General features: G+C 49.9%; 1 protein-coding gene across 5 annotated transcripts in view; it reads right to left on the reverse strand.

Annotated features, from left to right (window-relative positions):
- Positions 1-20,980, reverse strand: part of NINL (ninein like) — an 82,773-nt gene that overhangs the window by 41,423 nt on the left and 20,370 nt on the right. For 3 of the 5 annotated variants that reach the window (XM_059406416.1, XM_059406417.1, XM_059406415.1), the window contains exons 6-12: positions 20,140-20,292; positions 16,920-17,090; positions 12,886-13,022; positions 11,401-11,541; positions 5,980-6,154; positions 4,580-4,690; positions 3,897-3,977 (exon numbers count right to left, since the gene is read on the reverse strand). In XM_059406416.1, coding sequence (XP_059262399.1) covers positions 3,897-3,977; positions 4,580-4,690; positions 5,980-6,154; positions 11,401-11,541; positions 12,886-13,022; positions 16,920-17,090; positions 20,140-20,292 — 969 coding nt within the window. The remainder of the gene's footprint in view (positions 1-3,896; positions 3,978-4,579; positions 4,691-5,979; positions 6,155-11,400; positions 11,542-12,885; positions 13,023-16,919; positions 17,091-20,139; positions 20,293-20,980) is intronic. The other 2 variants (XM_059406419.1, XM_059406418.1) reach the window with 1 other exon arrangement.

Consider the following 20,980-nt stretch of genomic DNA (forward strand, 5'->3'; position numbering starts at 1 on the left):
CAAGCGAGGCCTAGGTAAGCACACACATAATGGGGGGGATGAAAAACCACCCAGGGATGGGCAATGGTGGGGACCTCGGTCAGGGCTGGTGTGCGTCTCAGTCCACTTCTGCTGCTATAACAAAATACCACAGGCAGGGATTATCAAGAACAGAAATTTAGTTCTTGTAGTTCCGGAGGTTAGAGTCCATGATCAAGGTGCTGACAGATTTAAGGTCTGGTGAGGGCCTCCCAGTTCATAGATGGCCATCTTTTCCTGTGTCCTTACATGGTGGAACAGATGGCAGAGCTCTCTGGGATCCCTTATATAAGGGATATTCTCTATATCCCTTATATAAAGCACTAATACATTTCACCTAATCATCTCCTAAAGACTCAGTACCTCCTAAGCCCATCACTTTGCAGGAATAGGCTGCAACATATGAATTTGGGGACACACAAGCATTCCATGGGTAACAGTATGGAAATACAGAGAAGGAAAATCTACATTTGGGGTTTCTGATCAAGAACATGCTCCCAAGTGTCCACCCAATGCAACAGCAGAAACATGAAACAACAGAGCACTCTGATCAACACTTAACACTCCCCTTTAACAAAGGCAGCCTCACTGAGAAAATGGAGACTCAGAGTTGAAGGAAATGACAAGAAGCTGAAATGATAGTTAAGTAGGAAGAAGATTCGGCAACAAGGGAAAGCATGGTTTCCTTGCCAACAAATATCCTGGTCACAAAGTTCAGGGAAACACTAAGCAGTGATTTTGGAAAGGCTGGGTGATGCCCTGTGGGGAAGACTGAAAGTCTCCACATCTGGAGACTGACTGTAATGCTCTAGCAGCAAAAACAGCAGAGTAGCAGGACTCCTCTGGCTCATGGGAGAATTCCAAGGGTCAACTTATAAGTGTGGAGTTGGGTGCTGGGCTTGGGAAATCATCCTTTGGCAACCATCATGGTAAAGACTGAAGCAGAGACTAAATCTAGGGAAAATTCTGATGAAGAGCAGGATGTTTATGTGGTCTTTATGTGTCTCCCCACTGACTGCTCATTTAGTTGCATGGGAGAAAAAAAAACAGTAATTATACAGTAGAAAAATTAGGCAACACCTTGACCAGGTGATCAAAACTTAACATCACCTATGCCCCTCCACTGAGAACACATAATCTCAATTTAATCCAAAGGAAATATCAGAAAAACACAAAGTAAGAATATTTTAAAATATCACTTTAAAAATACCCATGTCAGAGACAAAAGCTGGAGGAAAGCCCTGTAGACTGGATGTGCTCTCTCCCCAACCCAATTCCAGGTTATCTTCACACCCAAGGTGAAGGTTTTGAAGGCGGGACCTTTCATCAGGTCCTGAGGGTGGAGCCTCATGAAGCAGATCAGTGCCCTCCTTTAGAGACCCTAGAGTTCCCTTGAAGGCAGCTTTCTGTCTGTGCCAGGAAAAGGGCTGTCACCAGACACCCGGCTGGCTGAGCCCCCCACCTCCACCCCCAGGGCTCAGGAAATTTCTAGCAAAAGCTTCTGCCTAACTGTTCATCTTACGTTTTAGGAACTAAACTCCTCAAGCCTTCTGCCTAGCTGTCAATCTCACCTTTTAAAGACAAACTAACAAACTGCTAGAAAGGAAAAAGCATTTGAAGAGGCTGGACTACAGATGAAGCAGAAAGTGCCAGAAGTGACCCACAGTTCCCTCAGCCTCATTATAATGTGAAAATCCCCTCTGAATATTAAAAGGAGCCTGCTTTCCCTTGTTCCCTGGGTTTTAATGACTCCCTGCAATCTCCCTGTCAGTACAAATAGAGTGATCTCATGAGGCAGCTCCACTGGGGTAGTCTCTGTAACTCACCACTTGGGGCTGAGAACTGTGGGAACGGAATCTCTTGTTTATAAGCCCCCCAGCCTGTGTCATCTTTGTTAGAGCAGCCTGAATGGCCTGAAATGGAATGTTTCATGACAACCAAAGGCAGCATGTAACCATCTGTGGGATCCGGTACTACAGGGGAAAGGTCTAAAGGATACTGTTAGATTAACTGACAAAACAGAAATATGACCAGTAGGTTAAGATATTGTACCAGCGGGAATCAGAAAGTTACTAAGTGCGCCACAGTTAGGTGGAATGGGAAGCTGGGTCTTCAGGAAGAAAAGCCCAGACTTCTGGCTTTGGCACATTTCTGTGGTGTAAGTAACTCCCACCAGAGCTGATTTCAAGCTTTCCAAAGTTTAACAAGAAGCTGCCAAAACTCATGAACTCTTAACAATCAAGTCTGGGGCATCTGCACACCCCTCTGCAAGGTAGTAGGACTAAGCCCGGTCAGAAAAGTGCACCAACCTGCTGAAGGGTAGAGTGGCCCCATGGTGCATGTCAGTCCCTCCCAGATGTTCAGAAAATCCCTGTGTATGCACATCCACACAGAGCAAGCAAGTATACAATGTGCACACAGAGTAAGATGTAAACAACAGGGGAATGTGGGTAAAGGGTATCCAGGTGCCCTTGCCACTGTTTCTACTTTTGTAACTTCATGTATTAGAAATTATTTTCCAATAAAAAGGTTCTTTTTTAATGCTCTAAATGTAAGTTTGAAGCAGCAAAAATAGTCAAAGAATGGAAAGACCAATTTCTAAATAAATAAACTAAGACTAACATGTACTATATTTATGATGTTTCAAAAAGTCAAATTTCAAGAATCAGAAGTGAAATGAGTAACAGTTCTTTGAGTAACAGAGTCCTGTGAGAGAAAAATGGGGTTTATGCCTGTTAGAAAGATCCAGGGCACTAAAGTAGCATATTAGTTGAGTTAGTTACAGGCTCTAAATCAAGGCAACAAGCTTAAAAGGAGGGAGGAAACATGACATGTCACTACACCCCAACCATCAGGACACACCCCAACCCCAATCCAGCACACCCCCAGGGGAGGGTCAGGAAGAGGGTGCCACAGCTGACCACACAGAGGAATTTCCGGAAGGGCACCCTAGTATTCCGGGTTGAGAGTGGAGGAAAGAGCACAGGGCAGAAAGCAGTAGGTTATATCACACTCCTGAACAGCACACATGCTCACCTTTATCCTCTGGTGTTGCCAAAGCAACATGCAGCAGGAACAAAGTCAATTCTGACTTTACTTTGGAGGGAAATCATTAAGAAGTGAATTGGTAATAGACCCTTAAGATCACAGAATAATGTTTTAGATGTTGGGATCCTGGGTAATTTTAAGAGTGTCACAGGGTGGTGGTATGTTTCAGCACCAATGACACTGTTCATCACCTCTGCCCTGCTCTGTGGTGTCTCTAACTGAACAGATGGCCCCCCGAGGTGTGGCTACCTGCATGGTGCCTTCAGAACTGGTGCCAGTCTCGCACCCTTGGCCCGCCACATGGGGCTGAGCACGGGCACTGTGTAGGCAAGTTGGGTCCCCCCTCTTTATGGAACACAAGACTTGGGGGCCCCATCTATAGAACACAGGCTGAGATCGGAGGCTCCACCTGCTCTGCACATGCAAGGATGCTCCTGCCAAGACATTCTGGACTACCCTTCATGTGGAGGCCAGGAATGTGGCCCACCGTGAATGACAAGACGTGCATACCACCATCCAGATCTAAACCAGTCAGACCCTGGTGACCTGTACCACCCACCCATCCCGTGAGTTCCACACCCGCTCTTAGCAGGCATGGCTAAGGAGGGCTATGTGGCCTTCTGGCACCAGGAGGTCTCTAGAGGGCCAAGCTCTTAGTACCTTCCCCAGCACCATCACTCTTGCTGCAAAGTGGGCTGGGCAGGGGGAGGGGGTGTGGGGCAGGGGTGCATGAGGGCTCCATGCACCAAAGACAAGAGCAATGGCCCCAGTACAAGACAAAGGCAATGTGATGGCTCAAGGTGGCAAAGGGGGCTGGGCGGGGCACATACCCGGCACTTGCACTCATACTCCTTTAGGACCTCCGCGAACCGCTCCTCCTGGGCCAGGAGCTCTGTGCTCTGTGGTTCCAGCTAAAAGTCAGACCCACACAGGAATATGGCAGACAGGAACTTAGGCCAGGTAGAATGTGTGTTATCACCCTCTCATGCTCCTCCCACTAGGCTCAGCATCTCTAGGTACAATCTTCCATCCCTCTTCCTCCTCCCTCCTCTTTTTTAAAAGACCTCAAGGCAAAAGGAGGCTCTGAGTTCATGGAAGGTGGTCCTACTCCCAGCTGGAGTCTGGGGTGCATTCCTGCCTCAGATGCCTGGGACACCCCCATGCAGCACCTCTCCCACCCTCCTTTACTTAAAGTGACGGGCAGGGCCAGAGGGAGACATCTCATGATGGGCATGTGTCCCTCACCACTGAGAACCCATCATGAGAGTCTGTGCAGATGGCACTGTCATTAAATGTCCAGCAGGCATAGCGTCGCTAGGGTGTACCAGTACCCTGACACTGGCACAAAAAGGAAGAACACAGAAGGAGAGTTGCCCTGTTGCCCTGTTGCTTTTCTCTCCATTCTAGAATTGTAGTGGGAAATAACTGAATTCACTCACCTATGTATTCTTTTTCAAGTCCCTGACACTTTTTACCCAGAACCCAGAAACTCAGAATCAGCAAAGGGACTTGCCTTGTCCTTCAACACAAAGTCCATGTCATTCTGAAGTTTCAAGACCAGCTTCTCTGATTCCAAAAGCTTTTCCACAACTTCAATAATCTCCTTCTGTAATCGCCTGTTTTCCTATAAGACACAAGCCAGCAGTTTGCTGGACTTTGGGAGTGGAGGACAGAGCTGTGGGCAGCCTGTCTCCCCTCTGCATCAGGGACTTTTCCCTCAGCAGCGCTCACAATCATGAAAGAAACCTGAAAATGCAGCATGACTGGTGCTCACTGCCTTGGCACCTGCAGTGGAGGCTGTGCTGGGGACCAGCACCACAGAGGCCCTCACCAGTGCCTGTCGCTTTCCCCACTGCCCCTTCTTTTCATGCCCTGAATGTTCAAGGAGGCTATGAGTAACACAAGAAGAGGCTGGGGGGCAATCCTTTCTGAGCTGTTGTCTGAAAGAGGGATTGGAAATGGCACCCTCACAGCTCAGATGTCCCCTGGGGGAAGAAGGCAGTGACCATAGACACAGGGAACCAGTGAGAAGAGCAGTAAGGACACAGTTCAGGCAAGGACACAGCTTTTCCCCCAGGGAGACAGAGACCAGGCAGATGTGGAAAGAATCTGCCGTCTCTGAGTTAGGAGAGGAAGACAGGAGCCCAGGAGGGACCAGGAGACATGGGGCCAGAGGACAGCTCAGGGGATAGAACCAAATGTATGGTGGGTATGGGTCATGGGACATTTACCAAAGCCCAGAAAACCCATTTGCTTCAAGCTACACACCAGGACTCCAGCAGGGTAAGCTTTAGGTTTTGGGTTTTTGCTGATCCCATAGACACTCTGGTCTCAGGGTGGGGAGGGCATGCAGCAAAGCTGGCTGTGGCTGCTGAACCTCTCTGACCACTGTCACCCTGAGCCAGAGCAGAAAGTAAGAGCTCTACAGGTCCCCCATGACCAGAGAGAAGGAAGAGGCAATGCCTCTTGTGGAAAAGCCAGGACCCTATTGCTTTGGCTGAGAAGTGTGTTCTCTCTGGTCACAGCTGATGCTCCTCAGTTAGCAATCCCAGGCATTTCCCTACCATGGAAATGTGAACTTAAGATTCCTAGGAGGCTGGGCGCCTGGGTGGCTCAGTGGGTTAAGCCGCTGCCTTCGGCTCAGGTCATGATCTCAGGGTCCTGGGATTGAGTCCCGCATCGGGCTCTCTGCTCAGCAGGGAGCTTGCTTCCTTCTCTCTCTCTCTGCCTGCCTCTCAGTGTACTTGTAATTTCTCTCTGTCAAATAAATAAATAAAATCTTAAAAAAAAGAAATAAAGATTCCTCGGAGGTTTCCAGTTCCTGACTAGGGGAATGGGAGGATGAACTTTCAGGTGACCTCCTTTTTGTCGTTCAGGGCAGGATGACCTAGCAAAACACTGCTCCCCATCTACCTTCAGGGCCAGGGTCAGCTTCTCCCGGAGGCTGGCCTCCTCGGCCCGCAGGCGCTCCAGGTCCTTCTCCAGCATGGCCCTCTGCTTGCAGGTCTGCTCCCAGAACAGCTCACGTTCCCTCTCCACCTCGGATCGCAGGAGGCTCAGCCTTTCCCGGTACCCCTGCTCCAGATGTCTGCAAAACACACCCAGTCATGTGTCAATATGTCATGTTGATTCCCAAGGAGACCCCTAGACCCATAATGACCCCCTCCTCTTGGGGGACATCCCCTGGGCAACTTGGTCTTTCTTCCCTGGAAACTTCCTGCCTGTAGCACTTGGCCACACTGTCTGGGACTCAATTGTTCCTGCTTGACAGATGGGGTCACTGGACCTTGGCTAAACTCCACATGCTGTAAGGGCAGGGGCCCTCCTTTAAAGCCCCCCTACCCTGGGCCTGATGGTGGATGCGCCCCTACACTCTCCAGGACTAGGAAGGTGACAAGGGAGGCCAGCAGGTCCCTGGAGCCTCTGGAGAAAGCTAGCCAGTGCTCTTTCTGGGTAGACCTCTCTGATGCCCTCTCCCCTTCAGCTACCTCCCACACCAGGGCAGCCTGGATAACCAAATGTGTACCAAAGTAAGCCCCTCGTGCAGGACCCAGGCAACATAAAACCTGCAGACTGCGAAAACCAAAGCAATCAGAGGGGAAGGTATGAGACATTTCTCCCCCTCAGTTTCTGCTTACTCTTTTGTAAGAACTGATAGAAATATCAGCAGAAAAAGTGCTAAATCTTATTTTATTTTATTTTTTATTTTTTAAAGATTTACTTATTTGAGAGAGAGAGAACACGAGAACAGGAGGAGGGGCAAAAAGATGCAGACTTGCAGCTGAGCGGGGATCCTGACGCAGTGCTCAATCCCAGGACCCTGAGATCATGACCCAAGCCAAAGGCAGCCGCCCAACCGACTGAGCCACCCAGGTGTCCCCAAATCTTAGTTTTATCACTGAAACAATTGCTTAGCAGGATTTCTCAAACCAAGTCTCTCTAGAATGAAGAGGATCAAAACTCTTACTTCATTTAGCAGAGGGCTTGGCAATGTTAATAATTCAGCAGAGAACACCAGGGGTTTGTCCTTCACCCCAGACTGCCCCTCCCACCCCTGCCCCAGACAGTCTAGACTTTCTCATCTCAGAACTTTAAGGAAAGAACACCCAGCAGAAAAGGAGATGGAGAAAGGGCAGCTATTACTTAGGGGAAAACAATAAGATGAATCTAGCTAATGTAACACTCCACAAACCTTTGGGGTAGTTTTAAAAAACACCTATTTGACCATATCACTGCATTCTTTAAAAGCTTTAGAAATATCCAACAAAAGAAAAATGGATAAATAAAACATGGCAGATGCGCATAACGGGATGCTCTGCAGTCATCATAAAAGCATATATAATATGATACCATTTTGTAAATAATTCTGTGCGTGGGAAAAAGAAGTAAAGGACATAAAAAACTTCAGGAGTGGGACGCCTGGGTGGCTCAGTTGGTTAAGCAGCTGCCTTCGGCTCAGGTCATGATCCCAGCGTCCTGGGATTGAGTCCCACGTCGGCTCCTTGCTCAGCAGGGAGCCTGCTTCTCCCTCTGCCTCTGCCTGCCATTCTGTCTGCCTGTGCTCTCTCTCTCCCCCTCTCTCTCTCTGATAAATAAATAAAATATTAAAAAAAAAATTAAAAAAAAAAAAACTTCAGGAGTGATAACCTCTGAGTGAAATTTCTGCTTTTGTTTTTACTTTTACTTGTTTTTCAATAATGAACATGTATCACTTATTTCTCTTGTAATAAGAAAAACCCAAATGCAGCCATAACAGCTATTTCTAGAAACTCCTGATACTGCTCCATTACTCACGGGGCAAAATCCAAACTCACAGGGCCTTCATGGACCCCTTGACCAGATAAGGCTTTCAAGTTTGTGATTCTCTGGCCCCAGGAAAGATATCAGAAAATTCTTCCCATGTGCTTGGGAAAGAAGCAAGCCTAATATGCCATGACTGAAGCAAATCAGTTTTCAGTTATAAAATGATCTAAAACCAATTTACATTTAGCTCTTGGACACAGTTCTTTAAAAAGGAATTTTCTCCCTTGAACAACATTAACCAAGGGTTGGCACATGGCAGTGCAGGGCAGACAGGAAGATCATATGGGAGTCAGGCTGCTCCAGATTCTAGACAGGCACCTGTGGGCCCCTCTTGCCCAGTGGTCCCTAGGAGGCTGCGACCCAAGGTCTCAGTGGCACCAGAATCAGTCCATCTCCTGCTCAGGGTAGATCCCAAGCCTTCAACGTCAGTGGTGAGTCTAACAACAGACCCATGCTGTTAGAAGAGCCATAAGGAGGCAGGGGAGGCACCGAGAAGGGAAGATGCAATCCCTCTGTTGTCCTCTTCCAAAGTTCCTTCAGTCATGCTGTGACTGAGAGAGGCTCACTCTGTGGAAACCCACACTGACCTCACACTCTATTTTGTGAGATCAGGGAACTAAGGAGACTACACCAGGTGAGCAAAATCATACATCAGCAGCTGCAAAAGCCAACCAGCTAAGGACTCTAATTTCATCCACAGGAACTTGCTCAGTTAGAAGTGGTCAGTGGGGAGGCTTGTGGCTGGATGCTAGAAGGGAATCAGCTGAATACAGACTGTCGATTGCTGACAGGAGCAGAAACAACAGGCAGTTATTTCTTAACTAAGTCCTCCCTTGCGAAAAACACCGCCCACGTTCCACACGGAGGGAAGGGCAGCTCAGCAAGGCCACAGCCAGCACATCCTCTGAGCTACTCAGTCACGGTGTCATGGTTGGTCTCCCCACCCGGGGTTCCATGGCCTTACTACCACCTCCTTACAGTGAGACCATGTTTATTTATTTTCTCAGGTTTGACTAGAAATATTTTTGAAAATTTGATGAAAGGATCCTTACAGGCTACAGGCACCAAGCCCCACTAATGGTCTCCTGAACATCCCACTATCCTGTGAGAGTCTTTCATGCAGGAATGATGGAATGCGTTTGCAGGAGTGCAAACTTATACATACACACTGTATACTCACACAGCCACACACACACACACACACACACACACACACACACAAGCACTATAGCCTTGATGCCATCTCTTGCATACCTTTTCTCCAAGCCAGGCAGAGTAGGTGTGGACGTCTACTGGAAAGCAGACCAGGATCTCAGCCTGCTTCATCTGGCCTTCTCCAGCCACCCCCAGAAAGGAAAGGTTGTCTGAGGCCTCTGTGATTCCAAAGGCCTGTGGACTCAGATGGGTGGCCCTGCTCAGCTCTGAGCCTGCTTCCCCACAGACCAGTAGGGATAGGCAATACCCTCCTTTGGAACCCCTAGTGCATGGGTCCTATGGGAGGGTGAGCCGGTGGGGCCCTCTCATGTGCTGACCTAGGATGGCAGTATGTGACTCCAGGTGACCTCAGCTTGGGAAGAGCTCCTTCTGCCTAAGGGTCTGTTTTCTTACACTCTGAATACAAAGCAGACCAGGGCCTCACACTCTCTTATCTCAGAGAAAGCATATTACAAGGAGATGGGAGACCTGGCTTCAACTTTTAGGCCACATTGGTTGTGTGATTATGGCATGCTACTACACTGCTACAAGCCTCAGTTTCTTTGGCTGAAAAATGGGGCCAAAATGGCCTCTCTGGATAACTGTGGCTGTTGAGTTAGGATACCCAGTGCACAACAGAAGCACAACATATCACAGTTTCCCAGGCTGCAACAGAAGCTCCCTCCTAGGGGGCTGAGGGGCTCCTCAACCTACAGACCTCTAGCTGCACAATGAAGGCAAGGTGCCCAGCATCCCTGCTGAAGACGAAACGGGCTCTTGGTCTTCGATCCTTACTCTTCAGTTGGGCACAATCAACTGGCCCTGTGTGGCTATGAAACCACCCCCCAACATCTGCTATGGCCACGTTGTGAACCTTGGAGCCCCAGGAAAGCAGGCTACACCCCTCGATGTCTCCAATCTCTCCCACTGTGAGCCATGGAGGCAAGGGCTTTGTAACTGTGACCGTGACAGTCCCCACACATGGCAGGAGTAAGCCTTTTTGGGATAGTGCTCAGAAGCCTGCTGTAAGGTGGATGGGGTCAGATAAAATGTCCGTACACTGCCCACCCAGGGCCACGCATGTGGGGGCTTCATGTAGGTCATGTCAAACAAACACTGCCAGCAGGGCTGGGGTGAGGAAAGGGTTCCCTTCAAATGCAACCACACAAGACAGTGAGAGGGAACATCCAAGAGATGCAGGAACTGGATGGCTTATCACAGGCTCTCACACACCTGCTCGCTGAAGCCACATATACCACCTGAGTTCCTCAGCTACCCGCAGGCATGAGATGTGCCTGATGGCTACAGGCACCAAACCCTGCTGAGGGCTCAAACACAAGGACTGGTAGCCTCCCACCCAGAGCACAGTCTGTCACCATTCCCACTTCACAGCTGAGGAATCTCAGGGGCTCTGTCCACCCAGGGTCATAGCAAGGGCTGCTGAGGGAGAATGAGGTGGGAGGCTTATAGCCCCCCAGTGCCCCCACTACTACCACTACCGAGAGCTGAGTATAGCACACTGGTTTTCCACAATGCACACCCTTTGCTATCCTTGAGGGGACACCTCCAGGTGACAAAAGCATCCAGAAAGTGAGTAACCAGCTGAGTTCCTGCCAGGGAAGCCTAGCACAGACTGTTCCCCGCAGTGGGGTGAAAAGCCCCTCCTCTGTTTGCCCTAGCCTGGGGTCTGATCTTCGGGCTGGATTTCTTTACATTTTGATTAATAAATCAGAGAGGTGGGTTTTATCTCCATAAAAGGTCAGAAATCCTTCCCTCTGGTCTGTGCAGCCACCAGCCCCCCAGTGCAACAGACCGCCCTCCAGGGGTCTGCTTAACCCATTGTACCTCCTAACATCTGAGGTCAGGTTTCAGGCTCCGGGCTCCTCCCACCATCGCAGGCTCCTTTTATCAGTCTCCAAAACCATTCACCAGCCCTCTTTCAAAGCCTTCGTCCATGTCACCAGCCACAGGCACACAGAGAAGACCCGGGTTAAGAAGGACAGACCCCATTAATAAAGCAGAGAATGGGAATTTCCCCTGCAGTCCACAGGCACACATAGCTGGATGCTCCTACACATGTCCCCACAGCATTAAGAGCAAGGCTGTTTTTTAAATACACCCCTCTTCTTTCCAGGAAGGACATCCCCAGAGGTGCACCTTCAAGATTTCTACTGGCTCAGGTAAAACAGGAGGGCCTCAACTCCAGCATGTTCATGACCACGGCCTCAGCTAGCAGCAGTGCCACATCCACCACCCACCCGTGGCCAGGGCTGGAGAATCACCACCCAACTGCTAAGGAGTTGCCACCCTGGGCTTGGGTATGACCCCAAGACCTACTGGATCTTCTTCTCTGTGAGCTGCTCTAAGGCAGAGTGACAGTCATCCATCTCTTGCACAAACTCCAGGTTCCTCTTCTCTGCTTTCTCCAGGTCCTGCCTCGCCTTGTCTCGCTCCTTTGCCATCTGCTCCACTTGCCCTCTGCCACAGGAAGGAAACAGGGTGAGATGAGGACACATGCTCTGGGGCCAGCAAGCCCTGTGTCTGCATGAATGACAGAAGGGGCTGCATTAACGGGGTGCTGAGCATGGGCAGTGCTGTGCTTTGACCTCACTGCCACCGCCAACCATCTCCTGAAATTGGTTTCCAGAATTACTCTGTCCCTTTTACTTGCACATACTGAGAGAGAAGCTAAATGATGTGTCAAGAAGGTTTCTAGAAAGTTTCTGAACCAAGGAAGTCTGAACCTAGAGCATTACAGTGTGCCACACCTCCAGATGGCCCAGAACAGGTGAGAATTTATCCGTGCCCCCTCCCCTCCTGTCTCCTCTCCCAGAGATCCTCAGCACCCAATCTAGGACTAGATACATGAAGGGGGAGAAGGCTGGTCACCCATGGTCCTGCCTGGTCACACCCCGACACCTGCAGCCTGACATCCAGGTGAGTCCCCCAGAGCAGGTCACACCTGTAGCTCTACACTCCCCGACACCTGCCATTTTGGTGACCATTTCTCCCCCTGAAGAGCATGGAGCTTTTCTTCCTCTACCTTCCCAAGGCAGAGTCTTTCTGGGGTCCTATTTGCAGAGCTGCCTGAGGGTCAGAAAGCTCACCCATCAGCACCTAACAGGATGTAAAATCTTGAGGACAGAAATCATGATTTCTTTTCTGCAGCTTTGGGACACCAATAAACACAAAAATGATCTTTATGCCAATCTGCTGAGCAGACAGATGGCGAGAATACTCAGCTAATCAAAAGCTGAACTCAACTAAAATGGAACTCATTCTCTGCCCCTCCCCCCGTCACTTTGCTCTTGGTGACCATGTTGAGGAACACTTTGTTCTCTTCCCCAGCCAGCCGCCCCAGCTCAGGAGCCCTCTGCCTGCTCTTGGAACACATCCCTGCTGGCTAGAGGATTTTGGCCTCTGCATCCAAGAGCGTCAGTGTCAGCAGGATGAGCATCATGTTCAAATGCCCCCTTTGGAACCTTGCTAAAAGGGGCTAAGGGAGGACCTCGACATCAGTTTCTAAGTGTGAAGACAGGCCAGTGACTCTGAAATTCTGTGGCTGTAAAAACCCAATCAGCAAGGCCCTCTCAGGCCACACACAGGGATGTCACTCAAGCCATAGGGAGCGCTCATCTATTTCCCTGTCCCCTAAAATGCCCACTAAAGGAGAGCCAGTGGAAAAGGGGGTGTCGAGCTCCCTGGCCCCTGGGACTGGCTTGGGGTGGACAAGGGCAGGATGCCCATTTCCTGGGACTTCCTACCACTCAGCAGGCTGGCTAGCTGTGCCCACCCCCCAACCCCAACACACTGAGCTCTTACTGGCGGAAGGTCAGCTCCTCGCGGTAGCAGGCCAAGGCTGCCTGCTGAGTGGCACCACCAACCATCATGAGCTCATTCTCAAGGGCCCAGGTCAGCTCCAAAAGGTTCACCTTCTCGTCCACATTGAAGTCGAGACTCTGGAAATAGCAAAGTCTGTTGGGCAGGAAAAGATGTGTGGCCTCTCCAAACACTTCCTGGCTTTCCTAAGAGCAGGCAGGGCCCAGATCCACACTGTCCTATAGGCAGTACCTGCCAACTTTTCTAAAGTCTCTGCCTCTATCACCATTCATCTTATGGATGTGGATGTGCTCCAGGCTGGACAGAGAACCTCATCCTAAAAAAGTGACACAGAAGGGGCATGTCCCAAGCAGAGGACATCATGGGGCTTGACAGGAGACCAGGGGAGATGCCTTTCTCCCTGTGAAATAACTTGCTGTGTGGACCCTGCTAGCCCTGGGAGCAGTATGAGGAGACCTGACCTGAGCTCAGTGCCACTGAGAAGCAAGCAGAGGAGAATGCAGAGTTCCCTGACAACACCCCTGGGACGCCTTCTCCCGAGTGCCTGTCCAGGTGAGCCCCTAACGTCCACTCTGCTTAAGCCAGTTGGAGTTGAGTTGTTATCATTTCAAGCTAATAGAATCTCTGTGAAATGTGTGTATGGGTGGGTGGAAAAATGATCTGATAGACGAGCCATAGCCCAGCACCACAAAGAGTGGAGCACTCTTTTCCCATCAGGGTTCTGAAAATAAGAGAATAAAACAATTTATATGTATTGTATCACAGTAATAATAAACCATACCCGTATACCCCTCTGCTCAACTAATAACACTTGCTGCATTTGCTTTTCTCGTGTTGAGTATTCTTGACCCCTGCTTCTTTCTAGGACATCAAAAAATCAGTCATGTCCAAGTCCAGAGGCAGGCACCACGTCAGGGCCTGTAGATTAAAGAGCCACCACATTCCCAGATCACACGTGGGCATGAGACATGCTCCCTTTTTTAACTTATGCCACAGACACTTGATATCCACTGCTCCCCCACCTCCCAAAGCACTTCTGAAGAGAAATGACAGAAGGCAAAAACATGACAGGTCACAGCAGCAGCTTCCTGGCCAAGGAGAAAGGAATCATCAAAACCCACAAGGGATGGGTAGAAACCAGTCTCCAAGACAGCCCCGTGCTCCTCACCTTCTGGTATCCACCCCCAGGTGCTCCCCTTCCACACCGAGCAGGGCCAGCCCGTGACCCACAGGGTACTAAGGAGGTGACAGTGTAGGGCTTCTAAGGCTGGAGTGTGGCAGACACATGGCCTCCTCCCCGCCCTCTCTGAGATGGTGCTCCAGGGAAGCTGCTGCCCAGGTGTGAGGACGCTCAAGCAGTCCGAGGAAGGGGCCCTGTGCAAGAAAGGAGGCCCTCCCACCTACAGCAAGCATCAATCTGCCAACTTGGAAGAAGTAGCTCGGCCCCAGTCAGGCTCTCACAAGGCCTCGGACCAACCTCAGGGGAGACCCTGGGCTAGAACTACCCACTAATTCCCAAATTCCTGACCCACAGAAGCTGTTCTGTATAAGAACAGTCATCATGGGGCGCCTGGGTGGCTCAGTGGGTTAAGCCGCTGCCTTCGGCTCAGGTCATGATCTCAGGGTCCTGGGATCGAGTCCCGCATCGGGCTCTCTGCTCAGCAGGGAGCCTGCTTCCTTCTCTCTCTCTCTGCCTGCCTCTCAGTGTACTTGTAATTTCTCTCTGTCAAATAAAAAAAAAAAATCTTTAAAAAAAAAAAAAAAAAAAAAAAAGAACAGTCATCGTGTGTGAAGGTGTAATTCAATGGTGATTTGTTGAGGGGGGACAGATAACCAATCCCAGGCCTCCTCACAGAGCATCCCCGAGGGCCTGGCCAGGAAGTGCCCTGAAATGGCCAGGTGTCTTTAGAAGCTGGGTACATGATACCAACACGTCCAGGTTGAGGGCTCACTCAGCTGGGTGCTTCCTTGGGCAGCAGCCTGTGGTCTTGACCACCAACGTGACAGGTAAGCAGTTTCTGAGAGTGCTGCGGGCAGGAAGGGGCTTGACTCGGCAGGCCAGGACCTGGACCACCTGTCCCACTTACTGGTGCACAGGCAGCCACCCCATCTGTCACATGCGACAGAAACACCTTCCAGGCTGCATAAGGAGTAAATAACATCACAAACTTCACAGGTCCTTGCTTGGTGCCAAGTACTGAGAGTTCAGTAAACATCGTAGCCTTTCAACAAAATGGAAGCAAACTCAGAATGCAACTGGTGAATTATAAATTGCTAAAGAACTAGAAATACTCTGTGATAGCAGGAAAGCAACAAAAATGTTAAGTTATGAAATGTCAGAGGCAAATTTGAGATTCACCATCTGTCAGGTTATGATGGCAGGGGACCCACCTCCAAATGACAGGGAATCAGAACATAGTTTCAGGGAGAATCCCCAAACCATGAATTCCTTTGCTCTCTACCCTCCCTAGTGGCCAGTCTGGTGATCTGGGCTTGGTCTCTGGCTCTCAGAACAATTCCAAGGGCCAGGTGCCCAGGCCTGTCCTGGCTGTTCAGGCTCCACCCAGGCTGCTGGGTGGTCACATTCAGCAATGGCTGAGTTGATGTCCAGGAGGGACTGGCTCAAGGTGTCAGGAGGCCTGTCTTAGAGACTGTTGCTGGACTCCTCCATGTAGTGTTAGTTTGTGTTAATAGGGACATTTTGAGAGGTAATCTGATGAAGCCTATCAAGAGTTAAAACTCATAGCTTCAGGAATCTGTCCTACAAAGATATACCAGCATAGAAACAGGAAGATACATATACATTTTAAATGCCAAGATTTAAAACAGAAAAAAATCTACATGTACAAGAGAGAAAAGGTAACATAAATTAACAAGTATATGGTATACAGATTTTGCAAAACAAATTTTAAAGCTGGAATATCTAAAATACACATTTCTTCTCTGTGTTGGGGAAGGGCTCTATAGTACTCCCATTAAGCTGTTAGGTTGCTCCTCCTGCAGAGTGGGAGCAAAGGGGAGCAGGCTTTACTATTTTTCTTTAAATTTTCTATACAGTTGACACCTTTTTTTTTTTTTTATTACAACAAATTCAGAAATGAAGATCATCAGTCTAGCTTACCAATACACTTCCAAGAACACACAGTGTGTTCTTCCCTCACCCTTGTCCTGCTCCCAGAGCAGGCTCCCTCCAAACCCCAAGGGTCTGGCCCTAAGCTCCTGGGGGAAGTCAGACTGGCCCCCTCTGAGGACAGCCAGGCAGCACACCTCTCTATGTCCCACCCAGTGGAGGGAGGGTATGGGCAAGCTGGGTCTGTGGGGAGAGGAGCTTGCCCAGGCTGGCAGGCAGCTCTGACAGAATTCAGGTTCACTACAGAGCTTGTCCTCAACAAATGGAAATACTCAGACTACTGGGACTCTACCACAAGTAGAGTCTCTACCACAAGGAAGGAAATTTCCTTCCCTCATCTGGGACTGAATCCCTCATCCAGGCAAGCAGAACATCTCCAAGGTTAACAATGCACTGGAGGGAATGTCAATATACTAAAACCTATTTTCAAATGGATTTGTTTCAGACTGTTGTTTTTCTGTTTCTTATTTATTATCTTTTTAAATTAAAAATCTCCTATATTTTAAAGATTTTCATTTATTTGTCAAAGAGAGAGAGAGCATATGCACAAGCAGAGGGAGCAGCCGACAGAGAAAGAAGCAGGCTTCCCACCAAGTAGAGATCCTGAGGCAGGACTCAATCCCAGGACCCTGGGATCATGACCCCACCCAAAGGCAGACACTTAACCGACCAGGTCACTCAGGCATCCCAAAATCTCCTATATTTTAATAGTAAAAAATACAGAAGAAAGTAATTCCAATAGACCTTTCCTACATGGGGTTCTCTGCAGAGAGTTAAGGGCCTATGTGTCTGGGATACTCTGTCCGGCCTCCTCTGTGTGCAGAGGGCCCCAAGGTCCCCCCCGGATGTTCTCCCGGGGGCAGCTCTGAAGAGACCAGTTCCAGACCTGCAAGATCTCCCTGCCATTCGGAATTCCCTCCTGGGCCCACAGGGCGATGAGCTGCTCGGGAACTGCAAAGCCAGTGCCGTCATCAATGCTGCACAAGAGACGCAGGCCTGAGCACACAGACACAAGGGACGATGTTGTGGCAGTTGGGCAGCCACCCTCCTCCAGGACCTGCATGCAGGGAAAGCAAAGGGACCCATCAGCACTTCGGCGTCCTGTCCATTTTTAGGACTTTCCAACCTCAGCAGCCTATGCTCAGCCCTTCGCTGTCTTGTTCAGGCCCAGTAAGAACCACTCACACAGTGACTAGGAAACAGAGACAAGGCACCATCACACAGTGTGCCCAAGACTGCATGGCTCTGTGGGCAACAACTCGGAGATTTGAACCCAGGGCTCTGGATACTCAGCCCACTGCCTTTGCAAGGACCCTGGTGCCTGCTTTCCTACCGTCCACCAGAGGTCTTGCCCAGGGAACACATCCTAGGGCCCTTGTGGCCTGACCAGTCAGCACAAGCTGCTTGGTGGGAGACCTGAAGCAGTTTTAACCTCTCTCCCCGATGCAGTAATGGTGAGCACCTGGCCTCTCAACAGGAGAGCCGGCGATGGCGGAGATGGCACCAGCCAATGCTAGGAAATCCAGCCTATGGAAAGAAACCCAAGACGTGCTTGAAAAGAGGAGGTGGAATGGCCCAAAGTCACACATTTCCCCAGGCCTCAGAAACATATCTCACAGCTGACAGAAGTGGGTTGTTTGGGCTTTGATTTTTTTTTTTAGGATTTATTTATTTATTAGAGAGAGAAAGACAGTGTGAGCAGGGGGGAGGGGCAGAGGGACAAGCCGACTCCCTGAGGAGTGGATGGATGCTGAGGATGGAGCTGATGTGGGGCTTAATCTCACGACCCTGAGATCCAGACCTGAGCCAAAAATCAAGAGTCGAATGCTCAACCGACTGAGCCACCCAGGAGCCTCAGAACTGGGGGGTTTTAGGAAGAAAGGGAAAAAATCTCTTGGCCAGAAAACTGATCTATTATGGTTACGGGCTATAAGAATCTGTCGTCAAGCAGGGTTATTTTCTGCTGGGGCTCTTGGGTGGCTCAGCTGGTTAGCATCTGCCTTTGGCTCAGGACATGATCACAGCATCCTGCGGTGCATCTGGATACTTGCTCAGCGGGGAGTCTTCTTCCTACCCTCTTTCTTCCTTTGCACCTCCCCACCACTCACGCTCTCTTGCTCTCTCAAATAAATGAAAAAAGAAAGAAAGAAAGAAAGAAAGAAAGAAAGAAAGAAAGAAAGAAAGAAAGAAAACTTAAAAAAAAGATTGTTTTCTGCCCCAGGCAGAACAAGCATTTGCTGTCTGAGGCCACAGGAATGAGGAGCAGCTGCCCCTTCTTTCTGGCTACCAGGGCTTCCACCACACACTGAGGGCTCCCCTCCTTGCTGGCTTCCTTTCAACCTCCCTCACAGGAGTCTCTTGCTATTCCCAAACATTCCAAGTTTGTCTCATTGCCTAAAACACTGTCCCCCAACACTTCCATGGTTGTGCTTCCTAGGGCTCTACTCTGACAGCCCCTCCTAGCCCACCATGCCCCCTCCCCACACTCAGTTCTCAGCAAGTGCTCCCAAACCCACACACCCTCATCTGTTCTCAGTTGTATTCCTACCTCTCCAGAATCACTTTCTCATGAACTGGTGCTCACTAACTTGTGCTAGGTACTTTAGAGTCCTATAAAGCAAGCATTTGACCCAGGGGAGCGAGAAGCTCAAGAATGGCTTGGAACGTGGCCATGGCCATGTGGAGAAGCTCAGATACCCAAATGCACCCCTTATTTCCCTCCCACCTGTTTCCTTGGTGAGGCCTGTAAGCTTGAGGACAGGTGTGTCTAACAGGAGAAGGTGGGGGCTGGGCTGCATACCGGAGGGCCCAGCAGCACCATGCCACCCCAGAGCCCACATACACAGGAATCAATACCCTCCACCCACAGCCATGTGGGCTCAGGGCACTTCCTGGGCAGTCAGGTTTTCCTTGGGCCCTGCCTCTGACTAGAGGTGGGTCCTGCCTGGCCTCAGACCTGCGCCCCACAGCTCAGAGCCCTGGCCAGCTGTGCCTCCTCATTGGGACACAGGAACAGGGACAGCTCCACCACAGAGGAAGCACCCTCTTTCCACTGGCACCAGGCACAAGCTGGTGGGACTTCATTGTGGCCTCTGACCTTACATGGCCTGACACCTTCCTTTAATGCTCTTAGTTTCTTCTCTGTCCATTCTCATCAGGTTCAGATTCAGAAGCTGCACTCTCAGATTACCCAGCCTAGCAGACACAATGTCACTGGTCCTGCACCACCGCCCACAAACTATGGGATCAGCCACATCAGCAAGCCTCTTCAGAGAACCATGCCCTGTGATGGAAGAGGGAGGTTTTCCTGTGCTGGGATGGAGAAAAACCAAATACTAAGCCAACAGTCACCAAACGAGATCACAATGAACTCATTTATTTATTCATTATTAAAAATTTTAAGGAATTTACTTATTTATTTAACAGAGAAAGAAACAGACAGAGATTGAGAGCACAAGCAGGGGGAGTGGCAGGCAGAGGGAGAAGTAGACTCCCCACCAGGGAGGGAGCCCGATGCAGGTCTCTGATCCCAGGACTCCAGGATCATGATCTAAGCCGAAAGCAGATGTTTCACCGACTGAGCCACTTAGGTGTCCTGAGATCAAATTTAAATAACTGCCCAAAATCTGCTCTCCTCTATCTGCAGCGACCTGGTATTTGTATGAGAGAGAAAATTTAGATATAGGACAGGGAGAGCACAGGGTAAGGAGTACCTGGGGAACTACTCCTAGGGAAGGTATGGAATACTCTCACTATACCACAACATGGAGGAGAGAAGGAGCTCTCCTACTGGAAGGCAGCCTATCCCACAACCAAGGAAGGCTGCCAGGTAAGCCTCATTGACTACTTATGAGGCACCCATTTTACATATAAAGAGCCTGTGGCTCAGAGAAGGCAAGTAACTGAAACAGGGACACACAGCTAGGGAGGGGCAATGCCAGATCAGCCACAAGACCTGTGTGGTTTTAGAATCTAGGTCACATGGCCTCCCACTGACACATGTATGTATACACACACCCACCAACTCCCAGGTCTGCGAAGTCGCTGAAGGTCAGAGAGCAACAGCAATTATTGCTGTGGTTCAAGGCTTAATCATCCCATTTTACCTGGTAATGAGACCAGGACATGCTCGGTTTGACAGGAGTGGAAGATTCTGGAAGTGAAGTGGGCTCATGATTGAACAGGCCAAGCTGGAATTCCTCAAAACTCACTCTGCCGTCTCCATCTTGATCCAGTTTGTTAAACAGATCCTTCAGTTCCTAGACAAAAGCCACCACACCAGTGCTGAGGCTACACCCACCCAGGCCTTCCCTCCCCAAGCTGGGAAGTCTGCTCATCCTTACCAAATTCAAACTGTCTGGGACACTCTGACCTCCCTTGACTCTGGCCTGTGACATCTCCACACCTGGTCACTTTCCACCTGCTGTGAATGGATGCCACCTGTACTTCCTAATTCCACAAATATTCATTCAGAGTCTACCATGCCAGGAACTCACTGGATGGTAAGAAGACATACATATGGAAGGTGCCCTGTGTCCCCAGCAGTTCAGGAACTACCAAGGACAGCAGGGCTAAGAAGAATTTTACCAAGGGGGAGCTTCCCCATCACCACTGCCCACCCCTGCAGAAGGAAGGAGGGGTGAATTCAGCCCCTGGGGAGCACAGCCTGTTTCAGAGGGCATGATATGTGGGCTGGATGGTAGACCTGAGCAAAGCAAGAAGGGGTTAGTGTACTCTAGGCAGAGGAAGGGTCAGGAGTGAAGATGCTCAGATGTCTGTGAGGCAGGCCATTTGTGACCTGCGTGGGTGCAGACCTCAGCAGCAGCACTGGGGGTTATCAGAGGACTTCCGACCAGAAAGTAGTACAACCACATCAGTATCTGGAGAGTGAAGGGACTCCCCAGACCCAACATCAATCTGACCATCGCAAAGAGCCCGTCCTCCAGT

The sequence above is a fragment of the Mustela nigripes genome, chromosome 7 (genome assembly GCF_022355385.1).
Source record: "Mustela nigripes isolate SB6536 chromosome 7, MUSNIG.SB6536, whole genome shotgun sequence".
Classification (NCBI taxonomy): domain Eukaryota; kingdom Metazoa; phylum Chordata; class Mammalia; order Carnivora; family Mustelidae; genus Mustela; species Mustela nigripes.